The 23,155-nt window shown below is 41.8% G+C and overlaps 1 protein-coding gene across 1 annotated transcript in view; it reads right to left on the bottom strand.

Annotated features, from left to right (window-relative positions):
- The window catches only part of PCNX2 (pecanex 2), a 360,142-nt gene that overhangs the window by 258,298 nt on the left and 78,689 nt on the right, over positions 1–23,155 (bottom strand). The window contains exons 11-13 of the mRNA XM_064276483.1: positions 16,449–16,602; positions 16,318–16,350; positions 6,843–7,014 (exon numbers count right to left, since the gene is read on the bottom strand). Of these exons, the coding sequence (XP_064132553.1) occupies positions 6,843–7,014; positions 16,318–16,350; positions 16,449–16,602 (359 nt within the window). The remainder of the gene's footprint in view (positions 1–6,842; positions 7,015–16,317; positions 16,351–16,448; positions 16,603–23,155) is intronic.

The following is a 23,155-nucleotide window of genomic DNA, read 5'->3' on the forward strand; positions in this document are numbered from 1 at the left end:
AGGGGCCAAGGGAAGGTGCACCAAGATTTCCCTCGCATACCTCAAAGTCAAAGTGCCGTGTATGTGACAAATACCATGCTGAGAATGAACAACAGGGGAGAATATGAATGTGAAATAATGTCAAAGGCAGTCAAACATTGGAAGCCGTTCAGCAAAACATGGGTAGAGGGGTATTCTCTATAAGAAATACATTAGCCAGTGAAACCAAAACTAATGAAGTGAAAAGAATTCGAGCACATGAATAATAGCATGAGGGAAAAAATGGTAAGAGAGCCCAGAAACTCATAACAGAAGGTGATCTGGTTGCATGTACAGAATCAGAACTTAATGAAACAGTGTGGGGAAGAGTCAACAGAGAGGACCACGCACTGGATCTTCCCCAGAAGGTACTAGAGGGTGAAACTCTAGCCCCTAAAATAAAAACTGTGGAGGTGGAAGGAGAGAAAAATGGAGTACACGTATCACATTGCCAGGTGGCAGTTAACGTGAATGAAAAAGCAGTCAAATGCTTGTTACATTAGCAGGACTATTGGAAAATTACACTCGAAATTGCCAGAATTGTTTTGTCCTTTTTTTCCCAAAAATAAAACATAAAAAGAGACCCTGCAGTTGTTGGCAATCTTCCCTGTGAACAAACATTTTTTTGTTAGCATACCACAGAGCAGAGTCTATAATTTTCTCTCACGTTTTCCCTACTCCTCTTCTCCCCTAATAATTACCCTAAGTGCAGAAACTTCTAGTACTGTTCCCTTTCTTTTCAGGCAAAATTTATAAGTAAAATGCTGTTAAGTTGCATATTTCTTTTGTTAAATGTGAATAATATGCATTACTATATTTGCAGGTTTAGGAATGAAAGAATGCAGAATTAAGATAACCTGGAAATAATACCAAAACCTATAGAGTCGGTGTGAATGTATACATTCTTTGTATATCTAAAGTGCCATATCTGTGTATTAACTAGTTGTCCTAACCATAGACTTCTGAGCCAGAGAACAAGTCTTTATACATAGTAATGTGTGATCTGAGTGTTCAGAGAAGTGTGGGTGCAAGTTAGTAACTGGTTACAAAATCTCCACTTATCTCCAAGGGTTACATTATTGAGGCCGCATTATCATGGGGAAGGGCTTACAGTTCTAAGGACTAAAAACAAAACTCTCAGCTCTGAAAAGGAACCTAGAGGCCATCTGATACAGAATCTATCTAGTTCATAGAACTTTTTTTTTTTTTACAACATCCCTGGCTGAGGGACATCTGATCCTGTCTGCACTCTCTTTGTCAGGGAGCTCCCTGGTTCACTAGGCAACCCATTTTATTGCTGGACATCGCTAACCCAAACCAACATCCTGGTCTTTCTTGCATTGAACTGCATGTAACCCACCTGCCCAGCTGCTGGGACTAGTTATTACTGCTACTACAACAGAGAATACGGCAGCCTTTCACCCATCTGAGTTACCACGCGTACCCAATATCTTCTTCTCTAGGGTGGACATCTCCAGTCCCTTTAACCAGCTTCCGGACCCCAGACCATGTGGCTGTGTTCCTCAGAGCACACTCTAACCTTTTAAAATATAGTACTAAAAAGTGAAGACCTCTTGACTTTCTCATCCTTAAGATAATTACAAAACCAGCCTCACTCATAGGCTTTTGCTGAAGTTACCCACGTGGACAGTAATACAAGTCACAGCCCTGAGGCCACCAGTCCAGGGCTGAGTGTAGGACATGAGGCCTTTCCCTTATTCCTGGAAATAAAAATGAAGAAGCTGTCCTTTAGTGAAAACGAAGCTTGCACAGGGATATTCTAAATCTATATGAGTGATAAGAAAAGGAAAAACGCTTATATGAGAATATCACTCCCAGTGTTTCTAGCTCCTGGATTTGCCACCATGCCTATAAAAGCAACCAGCCTCTGATAGTGACTCCTGCCTTCCTCTTTAGCTAGTTTCTGCCTCCACATTCCTTGCATCCTGTCTTGGTACTTCCCTGCTCTATTATTCTATTGTCCAATATTTTCTTCTTGGCTTCTCTGATGGCTTCTCAGCACTCTTTACATTTTACAGTATAAGACAAGGAGCTTCTCCAGCTTCCCACCTGCCCAGTGTCCACCTGCCTCACCCCTGCTACTGCCCAGGCATTCAGCATCTTTTGCTCTGGGAGGTGGAATTTGGCAGCCTTGACTTTGCCTGAAATTAGTAGATGCTGGACCTTTCTCACTCCTCTTTTGCTCCTCTTCCTCTGTCACCTCTTCCCCCTCTGAGAGGCGTATGGCTCTGGGAAGAAAGCAGAGTGGCAATGGATAATGATATCACCAAGAAGACACAGCTCCAGGAAACACTTCACACTCCTGGCACCAGCCAGTGGACCACATCTACCCAATACAGTAGGAGCAGCACTCCAACCCCTTCGGACCACACTATGGAAACAATGTCACACGTACCTAATTCTTGTTTCTCTCCTGTCATTTTTCTTAAGTGTTCTTTTTGTTTTCTATTAGCCTTTTGTTTTGTCTTACTTGTTTCCTTCTCCTTGTTCTGCCCTGGACCTCACAATGGCAGTAGCTACTTACTCCGTAGATCCTTCTACAGAGACACAGAGGATGAAGAGTTCCACAAAGAAGAAGAAATGGCTGAGTTGCCATTCTTTTTTCCACATAAAATCAGAAAACAGCATAAGCTTCTATCTCCTCCTTGTCTTTCTCATTTGTTCTAAATTTGTTCCACAACCTTTTCCTGCTCATTGCAAATTAGTATATTTAACATATTCATTCCATAGGGATTGCTATTGTTCTATTTTTCCATTTATTTTTACCCCAGAAGTCATTTAGTCAGCATGCTGGATTATTTAGCACCATTTTTACTTGTCACTGTTGACAAGTAGACAAAAATATGTATTAAGAGAAGCTTTAATGGGGAAAGGGAATTCCAAAGAAAAAGCTGAGAATGCTATCCCCTGCCCTCTCTCCTCATCCTAATGGAATTGATTTGAAGAAAAATACAAGAATTTGCATAGCCAATACTTTATTCTAGAACAAAGGTTACTGCTAAAAGTAAAACCTTAGATTTTTATTGGGTACATTAGGGTCTTACTTTTTGAACCTAATAATATTTCAAATCCTAATGTCACTGTAAATTTGCCATGCCAAGATAACTATATTTATTCAACAGCATAGGCTTTTTTTTTTTGAGCATTTTAAATAATCTTTTAATTTCTTTTTTTGTGTGTATGTGTGTGTGCTTAAGTGAAAGTTTACAGTTCAAGTTAGTTTCTCATATGTAATTTATACACACATTGTTATGTAACCCTCGTTGCTCTCCCTATAATGTGGCAGCACACTCCTCCTTTCGACTCCAGATTTCCCATGTCCATTCAGCCAGCTCCCCCCTTCTGCCTTCTCATCTCACCTCCAGACAGGAGCTGCCCGTTTAGTCTCATGTATCTACTCCAGCTAAGAGACACACTCTTCACGGTCATTATTTTATATCTTATAGTCCAGTCTAATCTTTGTCTGAAGAGCTGGCTTCAGGAATGGTTTTAGTTTTGGGCTAACAGACAGTACAGAGGCCATGTCTTCTGGGGTCCCTCCAGTCTCAGTCAGACCATTAAATCTGGCCTTTTTACTAGAATTTGAGTTCTGCACCCCACTTTTCTCCTGCACTGTCAGGGACTCTCTGTTGTGTTCCCTGTCAGGGCAGTCATTGGTGGTAGCTGGGCACCATCTAGTTCTTCTCAAGATGATGGAATCTCTGGTTTATGTGACCCTTTCTGTCTCTTGGGCTAATATTTTCCTTGCGTCTTTGGTGTTCTTCATTTTTCTTTGCTCCAGGTGGTCTGGGACCAACTGATGCATCTTAGATGGCCACTCACTAGCTTTAGCATTGGCTTTTTTATGGTAGCAAATTAAAGAGAAGCAGGAATTAAGAAAGGACCCATTTATAAAAAAAAATTTTTTTTTAAATTGTAAATGAGATATGTTGTTGTTAGGTGCTGCTGAGTCGGTTCCAACTCATAGTGACCTTATGTATAACAGAATGAAACACTGCCTTGTCCTGCACCATCCTCACAATCATTGCTATGCCTGAGCTCACTGTTGTAGCCACTGTGCCAACCCATCTCACTGAGGGTCTCCCTCTTTTTTGCTGACCCTCTACTTTCCCAAGCATGATGTCCTTCTCCAGGGACTGGGCCCTCCTATTAACATATCCAAAATACATGAGACGAAGTCTTGCCATCCTTGCTTTTAAGGAGCATTCTGGTTGTACTACTTCCAAGACAGACATGTTCATTCTTCTAGTAGTCCATGGTATCTCTGTCATGCTTTTTCCCCTGAATCTCTCTACACAGATCATCTGCAAAAGATGCTTAATTCGTTACTTACTCTAAGAGCTGATTTGAGCAGTCCGAGAACGACTATAAGCTTTCCCTGATTTATGAATGGGAAGTGTTCCAAAAGCTCATCTGCACATTAATTTCATTAGTACATAAAGCATATTTTATGTTCATTACTTCATCCATTCAACAAACACTTATGTATTGCTCAATACATGCCAGACATGATTCTGGGTGTTGAGGATTCATTGGCAAGAGAGCAGAAAGGGTCTTGGCCCTGTCTTTACCAAGCTTACCAGCTCATGAGAGAGGCAGACACTAATCAAACAACACACCTAGAAGTAGATTACCACAAAGTGCTCTGACAAGAGTAGATTGTGAGGCTAGGAGATGGGACCAAATTTAGGGGGAAGGAGGGTATTAACGAGGCATAGTTCAGGGTAGGCGAGGCAGCAAAACAACTTCCAAGCCAAAGGAACGAACATGCAAGGATGAGGTGAGAAGCAGCTGATAGTTAGGACTCAGATTCAGCCGCAAATCCCATGGCCTGTACAAGGTGAAACTCTAACTCTAACACTAACCCACGCTCTAGGTCCTGAGAAAAGATGGCCATGAGGTACAGAAGATTGAGTGCCAGTGGGGACAAGGAAAAGGCAACATTTTGACTTAGACAAATGTTTCTTGGACACTTTCTAAAATCTTTTTATGTTCTCTCCGCCTCTAACTCCCAGGTCCATGCACCCTAGAGCTCCTGGCTCCAACATTGCTGTTTGGAAAAAAGAAGACAACAGGAAAGGATGACACTCGAGTGTGCCAGATTGTGACCTGGGATCTCTGCCTGCTCTACCCCTGATTTCTTCACTGCAGCTGCTCTCCGAAGACAGGTGAGGGAGCTACTTTATGAGAAAGTAAAAATGACTGCAAGTTTTTCTTGTTTTACACGTACGCATGTGTGTCTGTGTGTGTGAGGGTTTGTGTGTGTGCGTGTGCATGTGTGTGTGTTTGTGTCTATGTGTGTGTTTGTGTGTGGGTATATGTGTCTCTTTGTGTGTCTGTGTGTGAATGTGTGTGTCTGTATGTCTGCATGTCTGTGTATGTATATGTATGTCTGTGTGTATGTATCTGTGCATTTGTATGTGTGTGTGCTCCAACTGATAGAACTTCAAACAATATAAAAAAGTAAAGTGAAAAATATTCAGAAGGGTAGAAGACAATATTCGTGGGCAGGAAGACAGTGGCTGAGAGTCTGATCATGGGATCAGTTCCTATTTTATCAACATTTTTGTTTCATATTTGAACTCAGAGATTCTCTGAAACATGGTACCAAACTCATTGTTATTAAGGAGCCACTTGTCTCCTCAGTTGATTTACTAGGAAGCAGGGTGTTGAGGATGCATACAGAAATAGGCATGGGGGGGGGTGAAGAGTTTGCTGCTATTACATGAGGAAGAGGACTGGGGAGGCTGGAATGCCTAGGAGGGCTTTAACCTATAAGGGAGCACAAAGGAAGCTGGGCGCCCTCCCCAGGTCCACTGGACAGGGTCAGGGAGCTGTCAGGAGGCTGGAGAAAGGATGATGCGGGACCTAAGGCTTTGACAGTATCCACTTGACTGAGAGTCAAGCTGGCCAGGAACAGACACAGAGGTGGTGTCCTTAGTACCTGCCCTTTATCAGCCTATTTGGTCAATGTGACCATAAATAGTCGCAAGTTAACACATGTATAAACACCTCAGATGTCATCACAAGAATTTTCAGAGCCTCAGCAGTTAGGTCTTCAGAGCTATGGGTCAATACTGGGGTAGTCTTTTTCCATAAAATGATAATAATAGCTAATACTATGTGTTGGGCACTGTTCTGTACGTTTTAGTATACTAAGTCATTTAAAACTTGCAAAACTGATGAAAGGAGTAGTCTTGTTGTCCTCATATTAAAGGTGAAGAATTCTGTGCAAGGTCACACATCTTGCAAGTGGCAGCGCTGGAATTCCAATACAGGTAGTCTGGCTCTGAGCCCATTGTCTAAGCCATTACAATATGAAGGCCATTTGTTTAAATGGAGGCTACGTATAAATGGTGCGGGATCTTAAGGCAAGCAAAGTGTACTAGCAGAAAGATAAGGTGACCAGAATATCCAGGATTCAACCTGGAGGAGAATCATGACAACTCATGCGTCTCCCAAGTGTCTGTGCTGTGTGCAGTAGACTAGGGCTGCCCAGCTGATGGCAAGTCCAATCCCAACAACACCACTCACCAAGCCCCACGGCAATGATGCTTCAGACACTAAGTGCTGCAACTTTTGGACAATGGATATTAAAATCCTCCAGAATAATTCCATTGCTGGATGCTTTGGGGCTTGGGCTTCCAGATAGTCTCTGAAGGTGTACAAGCCAAGAGGGAGATGTGAATCTCTTCATTCAATATGAAAGTAAGGAAGTTTCTCCAATCAAAGATCCAGAAGATAGAGGGAAGACAGATCCTCCCTTCCCTCAAAGCCTTCCCCATGACGTGGAATTAACTTACCTATTAAATGGTCCCTAGTTGATTGCAGGGACCCTGGAGAGAAGAGTTTCAGGCCATAGACAGCATAAGTAGGAGGGTGCCTGGCTTTGGCCCCTGTGTCAAGAAGCAAAATAAGGCCACACAGCAAGCAAAAATAGATTGGTCTGCTATATGTTATGATTTGGTTGTGTCCCTAGAAAACAAACACAATTTCTCAATGGTACCTTTTATTTTGATTAAATGGCAAAAGTCTCATTGTCAATAGCTTACACCGTATCATACAACTTATACCATATAACACATTCTCCCCCCTCCTTTACCATGATAAATACACAAAACACCAGGAAAAGAAGGAAAAAAAAAAAAGTCTGCTGCTTATTCTGTCAAATCAGAATGAGAATATCAAAAAGAATGCTATGCCTCTAGGACTCAACAAGATTTACCTGAAAATTTAAGTGCAAAACTAATTTAAACCCTTATTTGCTCTATACGGTCTAACTTGGGCTCCACTGTTAACAAGAAACAAAATTATAAAGTTGTGGGTTTCAATTTCCTACTGTCTTAGACAGCAAGACAATATAGGTACAAAGTTACACCTGCAGAACCCACATACGATGTCTCAGTGCAGCTCGGTGGAATAATCCAATTTTTAAAAAAAAAAAAATACTATTTATATAATACTTTCCTCTGAGGAATATCAACTACCTAACAGATATCACCTCTGCCCTCACAATACTGTTATTAGGAAAAGTACAAACACTTTTAATTCTTCCCCTTGAATGTATGTAAGAATTAAGGAAACAATAGCCTATCAACCTTCCAGAGCAAAAGCCAACAAAGATTTTCATCTCACAAAGCACTGCACAGTTCATTAAGATTCAAAAAACCAACAAAAACGAATTCAGGGGAGAGTACTCTGCAATTCATGAACTACCTTGAGTGTAAAAAGTAAAGATTAAAGTGATAGGGCTTCAGATGTGAATTCTGAAAGTGACTGCCTTGAACACATTATATTTAGAAATGCAATTTAAGTTGCCACTGCTTCTGTGATAGAACTATTCCGATTCTGAAACCATCCTTTAATAGGACAGAAAGCACAGGCTGTCGACGGGCGCTGGCTGTGTCTGCTCCTGAGTCTAGGCTCAGTCTTGAAGGGATATTTGCACTCTTAAGAAATTTCCTCTTGAATCCAAACAGGTCATAGGTTAATGGGTATGGAATACTTTCTCTGCATTTAAAAAAATATTGAGACTAAAGCCTAAGCTAAATGTAAATGCATCCATATCAAGCAAAAAGGCAAAATAAATTCGTTGGCATAAATAACTATTCAGTCTACAAGTACATTTGCATATAAGATATTTTCTCAAGGTGACACCTTATAGGAGATGTAATTAAACAGACAACTCCTTCTTGCCCTGATTCTTATTTTTTAATAAAACATTAAAACTACATTATCTAGGAATTGGAAGTCTTTGGCCCTCAACAAGTTCGAGATATCATTTTGGATCTTTCAAGTCAAAGTTCAGTTATTGGGCAGAGCAATGTTCTCTTTGTATTTGTAATTTTTTAAAAATTCAGGCTTGCTTACAAAGAGCCTGCCCTCATCATCATGTTCACGTTTTCTCTCATTTTTCATACTGGGTTCTGGGTCGCCTAAGCATATCACTAATTTAAAAAAAAAAATTAATACACGGCATTAAAAAAAATAAATAAAAAGTTGCCGTGGAGTCAATTGTGACTCATGGTGACTCTGTGTCTGTTGGAGCACAACTGCTCCATTGGGTTTTCAAGGCTGTGACCTTTCAGGAGCAGATCACCGGGCCTTTCTTCCAAGGTGCCTCTAGGAGGACTCAAACTGCCAACTTCTCAGTTAGTAGCCAAGTACTTAACCATTTGCACCACCTGGGGGCTCCATATGTGGCCCATAAAAATACGTCACTTTTATTTGCCTTGATTCCTAAGCACACGTACTCAAGAAATTGCCCTGCTCTCTGGTTCCTTCTTTCATAAGTGAATTAATCATCAAAACCTGCAAGGATTGCTTGTTTATTTTTTCAATAGAAAAATTTCCACTCGTTCCTCCAGACCAAGTCTGATCATGGTCTTTAAAAAATTCATTGGACTCTATTCCCCATCTGTTTTTTAACCTGACAATGCATTGTGGGAAGCACTGCAGACTTCAGCTGTGGCACATCTTGCGAGGCAATTTCACGAAAGCTGATTTATGTGTGCATTTGGGTTTTCCATCATCTCACCTACATATAGAATTTCAAAGCCATGTTGTGGACACAGCGCAGCAAAAGCGTAAGGGGAGAGAGCCTCACACCACCTCTGGGGACCCCGCCTGTGGGGCAGAGACGCCTGTGGCTCAGTGAGGAGACCCTTCTAATCATCTCCTATGAAGAAAGGGGGCTGCTTCCAACTTTTTGCTTGTGTTAATATAAAGTTTTTGTTATAAGGAAAAGGGAGTATCTGCCAGCCTCTAGGAAACCCCGGTGGCATAATGGTTAAGTGCAGAGCTGCTACACAAAAGGTAGGCAGTTCGAATCCGCCAGGCGCTCCTTGGAAACTCTGTGGGGCAGTTCTACCCTGTCATACAGGGTCACTATGAGTAGCAGGTTAAAGACCCGACTCTTAGGAGATTCAGGGGCTAGAGGGCATGGGTCTCGGAGGGACAAAACTGGGGCTGTAAAAGCAGGTGCCAGGCTCACTGTCCGTCTCATCCCAGCCTTGCTGCACGGTCATCTTTCTACAGACTGGTTTTCTGCATCCTTAACCACAGGAATCAACTCGACGGCATTGGGTTTTTTTGGTTTTTCCACAGGCAGGAAAAAGCCGCTTCCCACCAACAGAGCTTACACCCACTCCCGTCCCAGCCGCATTCAGAGGTCCAGCTTATTCTCTAAGACAGATGTGAACCAGGGCTTCAAATTGGTTCGAACCCCTGCCGAGAATCTGCATTCCGAACAAGTTCCCAGGCGATGCTAATGCTGCTAGTTAGGGACCTATTCTGAGAACCACTAGTAGAGCGGTAGTTCTCAGAATGTATTATACATAAGAATCACCCAGGAATCTTGTTAAAATGTAGGTTCTGATTCAGTGTATCTAGGGTGGAAGTGCAAATTCTCAGCAGGGGTTTATCATGTGCCAGGCAATATTCTCCCTGCTTTAAGTGTATTCATACAGCTCATTCTCATAACGGCCTGAGAAGTAGATACCATTATCCTCATTTTGACAAGAGTAAACTGATGCATAAAGATATTTGCCCCAGGCTTCAAGATGGAAGATCGTGCTGCAGAGCCAGGATTTGATCCCTGGCCACTGGTCTTGCTCTCAGCAGCTGCCCTGCCCTGCATCCAGAACAGCCAGGGTTGCATGTGCTGGGCACTGGATCCTTACAGGCTTTCTCAATTAAAATTCACTCATATTCATCATTCTTTACATATGTAATGTCAATCTTACTCATGTGAACCAAGTATAGAGTATGGGAATGCATTAGTAATAGCCTTGGTGTTTTAATTTTCTTCAACGGCTCTAGGCAGTGAAAAAGCCTCCGTACCTGGGGAATGTGCAGAAAAACAACGGCTGTCCTTTTCAGTCCCTCTACTATTGCACAGTTATGTTATGTTTTAAAAAAAAAATGCTGCCACTGAGTCAGTTCCAACTCAGTAACCCTATAGGACAGCAGAATTGCCCCATAGGGTTTCCAAGGAGTGCCTGGTGGATTCAGACCACCGACCTTTTGGTTAGCAGCCATAGCTCTTAACCCCTACGCCAATATTATGTTTACCTACATTTAATTCTAAATCACTCGAATAAGGATTTGTTGGGTTTTGTACTTTCTTTCCACAGAGTAGCTTAGTTTACTTAAATAAAGTTTCATTGTGGCTGTTGATTTCTCTTTAGCTTTAGTGGTTTATCTGTGTCTTTAGAGTCATCCTGAACACTCTAAAGTATGCACTTCATTTCCCCTTATACATGGAACACACAGGAGGGCATCCTCTCCCCTGCAAATACTAGCCCAAGTCAAACCCTTGGCAGCAAGTATTCTCTGGCTCAAATCCTACACTCTGTGTCTATAATGAATTCCAAAATGTTTTAAAGAAGACATATGGGAGATAAGTAGCAACGAAAGGTCGAATAATTCTCAAGACTTAACTATCAAGATGCTATTTCAACTTAAATATGGTGGAAATTTGATAGAATACTTAAAAAATGTATAAAAATAGGCAAATATGTTTCTTTAAGCTTAGTTTACAATTTAATGCTGCAGAACACTTTATTGTAGGCCCACTTCCTAACTTCAGGTCTGTGACTCTTGACAATGGGCTCATGTAGTTGTCTAACCAAGGGTACTACTGAATGAATATCAAAGTACCCATCAGAGAGATGTCCACTCTGTGACCACCAATTTCATATACTTTTCCCACTTCCCTCAGCATTTCCTTCAATGGCAGTGAATGGAATTGGAAAGTTCTGACCCTATGTAATTGTAGAAATTTAGTCTATGAGAATTAAAAGGTGGCAATTTGAAGTGGATATGTTTCGAGCAAAGCAAACACGTAACTAAACAGATAAATGTTATTTAACTTTTAATCAAGAGTCACTAAAACTAAATTGACCAACTTGTTTCTATGATACAGAATTGAGAGATTATTTCTGTTTCTCAAAATCATTCCATCGATAGACATTACCTTCAGCCAGATGATCAAGGTCAACATCAACAGCCATAAATCATATCGACAGTATGTACTCTTAATATGGAAGCCCTGATGGTGTCGTGGTTAAAAGCTACAATGAGCTATAGCTGCTAATCAAAACGTTGGCAGTTCAAATCCACCAGCTGCTCCTTGGAATACCTATGGGGCCATTCTACTCTGTCATATAGGGTCGCTATGAGTCAGAATTGACTTCAAGGCAATGGGTTTACCCTCAATATAATGTGATGAAAATGGCACTTTACCTCTGTGATCTTCCTCCCAAAACTTACAACCAGTCTAATCATGAGAGAAATATCGGACAAATCCCAGTAAGGAGACATGATACCAGTCCTCCTCAGAATTGTCAAGGTCATCAAAAAACAACCAGAAGTCTAAGAAGCTGTCATAGCCAAGAGAAGCCTAAGAAGACATGACAACTAAATGTAACGTGGTATCCTGGATGGATCATAGAACACTGGAAGGACATAAAAAAACTAGGGAAATGTGAATCAAGTATGACCTTTAATTAATAATAATTTATCATTATTGCTTCACTAATTGTGGCAAATGTATCATACTATTTTAAGATATTAAAAATAGGGGAACTGGGCATGGGGTGTTTCCTGGTGGCACAGCGGTTAAGTCCTCGGCTGCTAACTGAAAAGTCAGCCACTTGAACCCACCAGCTACTTTGCAGGAGAAAGATGTGGCAGTCTGCTTCTGTAAAGATCACAGCCTCGTAAACCCTATGGGACAGCGCTACTCTGTCCTTTAGGGTTGCTATGAGTCCAAATCAACTGGATGGCAACGAGACTGGGTTTTTTTTTTTTTTTTTTTGGTTTTGGATGTTGGGTATGTGGGAACTGTCTGTACTATCTGCCCTATTTTTCAGTAAATCCAAAAGTGTTTTTAAAAAGTTTATTTTAAAAAGTCAGTCTTGATGATTTTTACATAACCTGAAGTAGATATCAAATGTCTTCATTGCATAGCAGTAGAGGTTCATTGAGTAGAGCATATAAGAAGTTATAGACTATGTTCTTTGTAAGCAGGGGAACGAAATGTGCGGAGTGGAAAGAGAAAGGAAAGGAAAGCTTTAGACAACTTATTATATTCTAGGCCCTGCAATGGGCACACGATATACAGTGACTGATTTAGTCCTGGCCAACCCAAATGAGGTTATTATTATTATCCATACTTGGGGGAAAAAAATAGCAAACGTATGCCAAGTGTTTCTGCAGAGCCAAATACAATGCAAGCACTTGAGGTGCATTATCTTATTTAATTCCCCATACAATCCTGCTCTATTATTTCCTCTTTCATAGATGAATAAAACTGAGATTCAGAGAAGCACCTTTTCTAAGACTCCATACATGGTACTTGGTAAGGCTGGATTCAAATTCCAAAGCCTGTACTCTTTAAGTTACCCCAGTGTTTCTCAGCGTGTGCTCCAAGGTCACCTCCACCACGAGCACCTGGAAGTTTTGTTAAAATGTAGATTCCCAGGCGCCCCAGATGCACTGACTCAGAATCCCAGGAGGTGGGCAGGGAAAAGGGACTCTGGCTCGACCTCCATGCAGGTGACTCCAGTGTCCACTACTCTGGTTTTTGCTTCCTCTCAGATATTCTACTAAATTTTTCTTTCTGGGTCATCAGTAGTGGCTATTGTTAGTTACATCTAGTTTGAATAGAGAGCTACTGACCACACAGGATATAAGGCCAAGATCCTTGTACTTAAATTACGCCCATTATCCTCAGCCCTATTACTGTATTGCCAGCCTCAGACCCTTAGATATCTTCCAGTATCCACTTCTGTCCTTTTAATTTTTTAAGCTCTTTTAGGATCAGGCTATTTCTTTTAGGTCTAGCCTCTATTGTATCATATCTATTAGCATGTCAGTATTAACGTTGCATTTAACACTGAAATAACCAGAGGGCTACATCAAACAAATTATATATATATATATATATATATATATATATATATATATATTTACTTCCTGCTAATTTTAACAACTTGCTCATAATTTGCCACCTATGCTCCTGGAAGGAAGAAAACTCAGTCAGCCACCCTGGCTGCAAGAATTGGCTGAGTATATTGAGAGCTCCTCCCCCAAAGGTACAAAGTAATGTAGTTTAAGAAGCAGTTTGGTTGGTTGGACAGCCTCTTATAAATGAAAATTTAGCCACGGCTACAGACAAATATAGGCTTGAGAACCAACTCTGCCCCAAACCTTGCTTTGCTCTCTTGACCAGCTCCTTTCTGAAGTTTTCTCATCTACAAATTGGAGATCATAAATCCGTCTTCTAAATACCCACGTGGCCCGGTCAGATTGTAAGAGGAAATGTTTTATAGCTACCTTCTTTTCTTTCCTCATTAGAACTGTTAGAGAAATGGCAGCTCAAATGCGGGACTCACCTATAGGAAATCTGTGTAAAGCAAATTAGTCACTGCAATAAGCATGGTTAGGTGTCTGCGCCTCACTATGACAGTAAGTAATGTCTTACTGTCTCATTGTCCCACACTTGCTCATAAAAAGGAACTGTAGCTTCATCTATCCAGCGAGGAACTACGCAATAAAACTCCAACTTAGAGCAGGAACAGAGGTCATAGCAATGGATGTTACACGCTCATGGGGATTACAGCAGCTACACTTCCATGCACCTTTGCTGGCAGGGTCTGCATTGTTCCTGAAAGTACAGGCAGGAAATGAATGTTTGATAGCATACAAGCCCCTCCCCCACTTCACCCAGAAAAGCATGACACCAAAGTGCAGTTGCTGGAAAAGAGGCTCACTGGAGCAGGGCAACGGATAATGGGGGCAGGGGGGATTTCAGGGTGGGCTTGAAGGAGAAATTTCAGAACTACACTTCTCTGCCCACACCACCTAACCCAGATTTCTGACTATAATCATAACAATACATCTTAAAACCCTAATTATGCTGCTCCTACTTATCCTGACATTCAGACTCGGGGATAAAAGAAGATGTATTATACATAAACCAATTACAGGGAACAGAGGAATTTAACGAGATAGCAACTTAAGCCATGTGATCGTCCAATTATAAGCTTTTCTTAATTACTATGAGCTAAACAGGAGCTATCAGAGATTTAAAATCAGCTCCAAATCCTGGATATGAATTTTTCAGAAGCACATCACAGGGAAGATCAGCTTTCTTTCTTTGGAAGGGTTTCTCAGGGACCCACGGAGCTCACCATAACAAAGGAGAGAAGGTTCCTTAAGGAAATGGGGCAGAGCCTGGCGGTAAACTCAGTTCCAAGGCATTGGCCGGGGTAGTGTCAGACCCTGATCCCCAAACCCCCAACACTGCAGTGCAGATAGGAGAGGGGACAGTGGGTCAGAGGACTCTGTGGGCACAGCAGAGCTCATCAAAGAATGCGGCACCACTAGATCCACATTGGAGAGCCCAGCATTTTGGCTGTGAATTACCCAAAATTACGGGGTAAAAGCAATACACGTGAAAACATGGAATAAGAAGAAATCATCATTGTGTAAAAAAAGACTAATGATTGCTGCTAACATAATAGCTAATATTACTACTACTAATAGCTGACGTTTTCTGAGTAATTTCTATGTCCTAGGCACTGTTTTAAGCATGTTACACGGATTATTTCATTTAATACCCATACACATTATTATCACCTTTATTTACGTATAGAGAAACTGAGGTTTGGAGCAGACAAGTATTTTGCTCAGTGTCAAGCATTCAAAAAATGGAGGAATAAAAAGTTAAAGACAGAGGTACTGTGTGACCCAGCAATTTCACTCCTAGGTATATACTCAAGAGACTTGAAAGCAGCAAAGCAAAGAGGTACTTGGACACTAATGTTCATTGCAATGCTATCCACAATAGCCAAAAGGTGGAAACAACTTAAATGTCCATTAACAGATGAATGGATAAACAAAATATGGTATATAAATACAGTGCAATACTAAACCCCATTGCCATCGAGTCAATTCTGACTCATAGTGACCCTGTAGGACAGAGTAGAACTGCCCCATATGGTTTCCAAGGAGCGCCTGGTAGATCTGAACTGCCAACCTTTTGGTTAGCAGCCACAGCACTTAACCACTACGCCACCAGGGTTTCCAATGCAATACTATTCAGTCATAAAGAGAAATGATATCCTGATATAACGTGGATGACCCTTGAAAGCATTATGCTGAGTAAAATAAGTCAGTCACAAAAGGACAAATACTGGATGATTGCACTTATATGAAATACCTAGAATAGGGAAGAATATAGAGATCAGAGTTTAATAGCGGTTACCAGAGGTGGAAGGGAAAGGGAAAGGGGGACTCATTGTTTAAGAAGCCCTGAGTTTCTGTTTATGTAATGGAAAATTTGGCAATGGATATTGGTGACGGTTACATAACATGATTAATGCAATTAGTACCATTAAATCGTACCCATGAAAAATCTTGAATTGGCCAAGGTTGTATTATATATATCTTAACAACAATTAAAAAAAAAAAGTAGAGAAGCGGGAAACAGAAGCTCTGGCAGTCTCATTGCAGAGTCTACAGTTGGATCCACTAGGCTGCACTGTCTTTCCTTTCATAAATCCAGTGGCACAGAAAGGACCCTGCTCGCATTCTCCCCCACCCCCAACTGCCACCCACATCATGCTCTCAGACCTAGCCTGAACTTGGGCACCATGCACTGATATTTCTATTCGGTATCATCCATTCATTTTGCCTTCTGAATAGATGCTGGCCTTTCCCCTGTCTTCAGTACAGATGAGACAAGCTACTTGCCTGTGTTTTGAAACTTACATGGATTGGCGAGGCAGGGTCAGGCTGAACGCTCTAGAACACAAATCAGAAGTGTTGTGTCATCATCTTATGAGGTCAAGGACACATTAGTGACAGCACATGCTAGGGGTAAGAATAAGATGCAATCTTGCCTTCAGGAGGGAATATTGGCAGCTGGCCATGACCAGGCAGAAGAGAAGAATCCACATATCTTTGCAAAAGCCTTGGTTCAATGTCAGAAATCCGAGGAGGGAAACTAGGACAATAAGTAAAACAGCCAGCACATTTTCCTTGATGTCTTCAGTTCTGTGCAAAACAAATAAATAAAACAAACGAGTAAATAAAAGGTAAGTTTCTCTATTTTTAAACAGAGAATGCTCGCAGGCTTCTGCAAAACCCAACAGTGACAACAAAGCAGTCACCTCCAGCACACCTTTATATTTACTAACAAGATTCTAAGGTCTCGTTCTTTCTTTTCTTATTCTTGTGCTGTAAAAATAAAATCCATATTTTAGCCCCAATTTCTGTTATTGAAACAAGTGAAATACAATCCCATTGGATTTCCTTGGCCACTAAACTGGGTTTACTGGAAAAAGGCAGTTCACTCTTCCAGCCAAAACAATGAGATGTGTTTCAAATAAAGAGCTTCATGGGCTCTTTAAATGGAAAGGGGGTGGTGCATTAACACCTGGCTAAAGCAGGAAATCATTTCCAGACATCATCTCCACGGCCAAATTTGACTGCGCAGTTTGAGAAGCCAGAGAGCTCCCGCCAAAGAGCTGAGGAGAGGACTGGTCTTGAAATTAGACCCTGCCAGGGTCTCTCATTGGGGATTTTCCCTGTGCGGCTCAGCGGGGCAGCTGCAGGGTGGAGAGGGGAGCTCATCCAGAGGTGGGGGCTTGTCAGGGGGTATGCTGAGGGACAAGGGGTGAGGGCATTTTAGAAGACTGTAAAGAAAGGAGCTGCAGGACTGGATTTTGGAGCCTGAGTAGGATGGTGAAGGAAGGGCTGTTCAATGGGAGGAGGCAGATGGGTCAAGGGGTAGAGATGATTTGGGGACATCTGAAGGCATTAGAAGGCAGGCTATGAGGTTATGAGCAGAGGCTGGGATCTCCACCACAGGTGGAGAGCTTTACGGGATGACAAGCTCCAGGATGGGCTGTGGAGGGAGTGGCTGAAATGGCATCATGGAAGACAGACAACAAAGTCAAGAAATGAAGAGCCTAGCCGGTAGGTGAGTAATTCACAAGAATTCTGAGTATACTTCTCACCTCACCAATTTTTGCTCATGTACATACTTGTCTCCTCCACTAAAGTATGACATTATTTAGACAGAGTAGGCATTTCTGAACATTGTTTAAATGAATGAAAAAATAAGTAAATAAATGGGCTGCGATAAGAACTCAAGTCTAATGCTGACTCCTAAAGAGAACGAAAGAGCTACAACTAAGGAGACAACTTTTGAGGTAACAGTTAAGTGCATGAATCATGTGCTGTTGTTTGGTCACTTCAAGTTAATTTTGACTCAGAGTGACCCCATATGACAGAGTAGAGCTTCCTCCATAGGATTTCATAGGCTGTAATCTTTCTGGCAGCAGATTGCCAGGTCTTTCTCCGGTGGAGTTTCTGGGTGGGTTCGAACTGCCAACCTTCCGCTTAGCGGTCAAGCAGTTAACAATTGCACGACCAAGGCTCCTTGAATCATGTGGTAGGGACTGTTCATATATAATTATTAAGAATACACACACATATGCAAACTACTGCAGAGGGTCAAAGAAACAGAAAAATAAGTGTCTGAAGTACACAAACCAAGTTTTGAGCTGAACCTGCAAAAAAGTATAGCACTGGGTTTCCCACAGAGGGAAGCATAAAAAACTCTGGGAGAATCAACAAGGAGAGGTAGAGAATGAGTTATTTAGTTGGACTGGACTGAAGCTGACATATTGACAAATAATAAAAAGCAAGGAAGAAAGATAACAGAGATGTACAGAGATGTGAAATATTCAGAAATTATGATCCTCAAGACTTTTGGGGGGACCAAGATATATTTGATGAAAAAGGAAATTTATGTATTTATCTTCCACTATGCACTCTTTATAGAGCTAAATATATTCTGTTAGTTCACATCTATAATATTCATGATATGCTCTTCACTTTGCTCGTAACACTTTGATGCATACTCTAAAATGTTTAAAGGCCTAGGAAATAAAACAAAACTTTCAATGGGAAAAAAAAAAACTTTTTCCTAAGGTGAAAGTCCCTAAAACTTAATTGTTCCCCAGATTCTCCTCCACAGGACTCTATCCATCTATGCCCAGACCACCACCAACCGCCACCTTGTTCATCATGTATCTATACTTAAATATTGGGTTAAGTGGTTTACTCTGTAGGCAGGGAGTGTCATGATCAAGGCTCTACTTTAGAAGAGTTTATCTGGCAGAGATTCACAAGATGCACTGGAGGAGAAGGAGACCACCATGACGACACACAGCAACCCACAAAGAAGCAATGAGGGCCGGGACAGTAACTTGGCTGGGAAATAGAGGAAGGTTGACTTTCAGACACAATACAGAGAGAGCAGAAAGGATCCATGACTGAGTGGATTAGGTACAACAAAGGTTGACTGGAAGAATAAAGGACAATCTCAAGATTTCAATCTGGAGGAGAAAAGAATAATGGCAGAATCAGTGGCAGAAATTGGGAAGGGGCGCTGATTTACACAGAGAAGCTGATAGATTGATTCATTCATTCATTTGACCAAAGTGTTCAGCACTGCTCTACAGCTTGGGATACATCAGTGAACAACTCTTATCCCTCCACTTGTGGAGCTTCCTTTCTAGCGAGTGATGACAACACATAATTAACATTAAAAATAAGTATGTTATATAGTATTTGAACACGAAAAGTGAAATAGAAAAAAGAACAGAACAGGGAGAGGAGTTAGGAGTGTGGCAGGCAGGAGCTGTTGCAATTTTAAGCAGAAAAATGGAGGTTGACTTATGAAGAAGCAACATTGAGCAGAGGCTTGAAAGGTGAGGGAGTTGGTCATGCATGTATGTGGGGCAAGAGCAATCTAGGCAGAGGGAACAGCCACTGCAAAGGTCTTCTGGCTGGAAGAGTACCTGGCATGATTGCAGAACACAGAAAGGCCAGTGTGGGTGGAGAGGAGTCAGCGAGGAAAGCAGGAGATGAGATGAGAGAAGGAAAGAAGGGCTGGATCACAGAGGCCTTGTGGGCGTTGTAAGAGCACTGGCATTCATTCTGCGTGAAATGGGCAGCTGTTTCAGGGTTGTAAGCAGAGTAGTGACATCCCAAAAGCCTCACTCTGTGTGCTAAGAACAGTCTACAGAGAGTGTACGTAGAAGCAGTGAAGATGATGTTGCTGTAGCCCAGATGAGAGATGATAGCAGCTCAGACCGAAGCAGTACCACTAAAGGTGGAAAGATGGGTGATACATTTGGAAGGAACAGTGAAAATGACTTTCCTATAAGATTGAATGTGTGATGTGAAAGGAAAGAAGACTCTGAGGTGACTCCAAGAATTTCAGCCCAAGAAACTGGAAGGATGGGTTGTCATCCGCTGAGATGGGGAAGGCTGCAGGTGGATCAGGCTCTGAAGGTGGTAGAGACTTATGATCCTGAGATGTCAATTTGCTAGTTAGCAATACAAGTACAGATTTCAGGAGAAGGTCTGGGTTGGAGATATGAACAGTCATGATATGAACAGTCATTGGCATATAAACCAAAAACCAAACCCACTGCCATCGGGTCAATTCTGACTCATAGTGACCCTATAGGACAGAGTAGAACTGTCCAATAGGGTTTCCAAGGCTTTAAATCTTCACAGAAACAGATTGTCACATCTTTCTCCCAAGGGGCAGCTGCCAGGTTCGAACTGCCAACCTTTTGGTTAGTAGATGAGCACTTTTACCACTGTGCCACCAGAGCTCTTTCATTGGTGGATAGATGGTATTTAAAGTCGCAGGACTGAATTAAATCACCAAAGAAGAGAGAAGATATAGAAAGGAAGATCAAGGACTGTTCAGCTCCTGAGGAATCCAATTATCAGGGCTCAGGGAAGAAGAGGAACCTACAAAGATGACTGTGAAGGAACAACCAGTGAGGCAGAAGGAAAACCAAGAGAGGGCAGTGTCCTGGAAGTCAAGAAAAGGAAGTATAGCAAAAAGGAAGAAATCAACTCCGACAAATGCTGCAAATGGGTCCATAAATGGGATTGAATATTGACCAGCGCATTTAGCAATGTGGGGGTCATCGGTGACCTTGGCAAGGGGAGTTTCAATGGGGTGTTGGGGTAGAAAGAGTTTAAGAGAGAATGGGAGGAGCAGAAGTGAAAACAAGCACAGGCAACTCTTCAAAGAGCTTTGCTGCCAAGGGGAGCAGATAAACGGGACAGCATCTGGGGGCAAAGTGGGTCACAAGAAGATTTTTAGAGCTGGGAAAAATAAAAGCATGATCTTATGACAGCAGTGATGATGGCGATAAGCTCAGTCTGAGGTGCATAAAATGGTTTTTCCTCTACCTGTTAACCTGGCAAGCAGCTCCTCACACTTTATATCTTAGTTCATATGTTACCTCCCCAGAAAAGCCTTCCCCAACCACTCTTTCCAACATCAGCATCCCTGCTCCCCCAGTTTCCTCTGTCTTAGGCCTTTATGTATTTTTTTCCTGGTACCTATTACAACTTGCAATTTTAGCTTGTCTCCCCCAATAGAATGAATGCAAGCTCCACAAGGGCAGGGACCGTGTCTGCTCATCACTCAATATCCAGCGCCCAGATACAGCCTAGCATGAGAGAGGTGCTAGGGTGAGTATTTGAATGAAAATACGGAAATAAAATGTTGAAGTGATACATGGATGGGCAGCTTCTTATTTAACATGTCAACCTGATAAAGCTAGATAGACAAAAACAAAACCTAGGTGTTTTGCAGGAAGGAATAATGGCAGAACAGAAAATAAGAACAAATAAGTAAAAAGAACAGGATAAGTCCAAAAATATCTGAGTGGAATAGGTAGCGAAATAAAGGCAAACAGAAGTTGCTGAAATTATAGAAACCCTAAAGGTACAATTCAGAGAATTAAAAAAAAAAATTTTTTTTTTCAGGAAAGATCAGCCCTGAGTTCAACAGTAAAACTGGAAGAAAAAAAGACAGGCAGAGGCCTTGACCTAAAGGTTACAGCAATGATTAATTTGATTTCAATGCTTGTTACCCACAATTTTTTTCCACTTCCTGCCCAACTCTTGTAAGTTTCTTCATTATACATATTTTTTCTTTCTAAAATTTAAACATTGGCAATTTAAGCTCTATAATCCATGTGTAAGTTTAAATATAATGTGCCCCACTGAATATCAAAGGTAATTTATTTATGCTTTTTGAAATAAATTTTAATATAGAAATTCTTGCTGTCTTAAACAGACCTTTCAGAACAATGTCCTGTTTTTAGGTGCTGTCAAGTCAGTTCCCTCTAATATAGTGACCCCGTATATAACAGAATGAAACACTGCCCAGTCCTGCGCCACCCTCACAACCATTGCTATGTTTGAGCCCATTGCTGCAACCACTGTGTCAATTCATCTCGTTGAGGGTCTTCCTCTTTTTCGCTGACCGTCTACTTTACCAAGCATGATGTCTATGGTGAGATGAGTTCATCTATGCAGCCTTTTGCCTTGCTCCTTTGGAAAAACAGCTTGAGAGATTTTTCCCCTAAGCCCTAAGGAGTTACCTTTGCCCTAGTTTTTTACCCCAGAGGGTTTGTTCCTTTTGTCCTGGTTAATTGATGTTTCCTAGGTAAACTGTAATCAACTTGAGGTGTGATACTTCCTGTCTGGCCCTGGGTTGAAGCTTGCCCTGTGATGGTATGCACCTTGCAGGGACTAATCTATACACTATGCAATCGAAGTGTATATAACCTACTATGCAAATGAAGTGTGTGTGACAAGAGGAGATTGGTCAGTTCATGGCCCTGTTGGTAGGACCATTCCTTGAAACTGATGAGTTTATGTATATGTACAGACAATCCCACAGAGGTTTTTGAGACTGAAAAAAGCAGGAAGAGAAGCAGAGAGAAGAAGCAGAAGGAAGAAAGAAGAGAGAAGAAGCAGAGAGAGAAAACCAAACGCACTGCTGTCCAGTTGATTCTGACTCATAGTGATCCTAGAGGACAGAGTAGAACTGCCCCATACAGTTCCCAAGGAGCACCTGGTGGATTTGAGCTGCCAACCTTTTGTTTAGCAGTCATAGCACTTAACCACTACACCACCAGGGTTTCCCAGAGAGAGAGAGAAGGCAAGAAATCTCCTAAAACAGCTGTAACACAGGTGAAGGGCTGTAACACTGAAGAAAGCAAGAGGCCCAGTAGTGGAGTCAGTGGTGACAGGGAGCAAAGCCAAGAAGAGCCTGTCCTCAGGGGGCTGAGAGGGCTGTCCTGCACTAAAGAAGGGATGAAGTGCTCTCCTTTTGCGGGGGCGGGGGGGGAACTTCCAGACCTTGCCTGTGTGTTTCCTCATCCTGATCCTGAGTTGTAGCCTGTTGATCGGATCCCAAGTTGTACCCTGTTGCTTCCTTAATAAATTGCTTAACTGTAAGTATGGTTTGTGAGTTCTGTGTGGTCACTGTAATGGATTATCGAACAAAGCAGAGAAGCAGACAGTGCTGTGGGGGAGGACAGCTGGTGTCAGAATTGGTAAAACAGTTTGAGGGTGGAGGTATGTCTGACCTCCACCTAATAGGAATCAGCTTTGGGCTAATCCTGGTCATTATTCCCACCAAAGTTAGACATGTTCTGATGCTATTACTCCTACCATTTTACAATGTCCCTTTCCAGGGACTGGTCCCTCCTGA

Source organism: Loxodonta africana, chromosome 25, assembly GCF_030014295.1.
Source record: "Loxodonta africana isolate mLoxAfr1 chromosome 25, mLoxAfr1.hap2, whole genome shotgun sequence".
Taxonomy (NCBI): domain Eukaryota; kingdom Metazoa; phylum Chordata; class Mammalia; order Proboscidea; family Elephantidae; genus Loxodonta; species Loxodonta africana.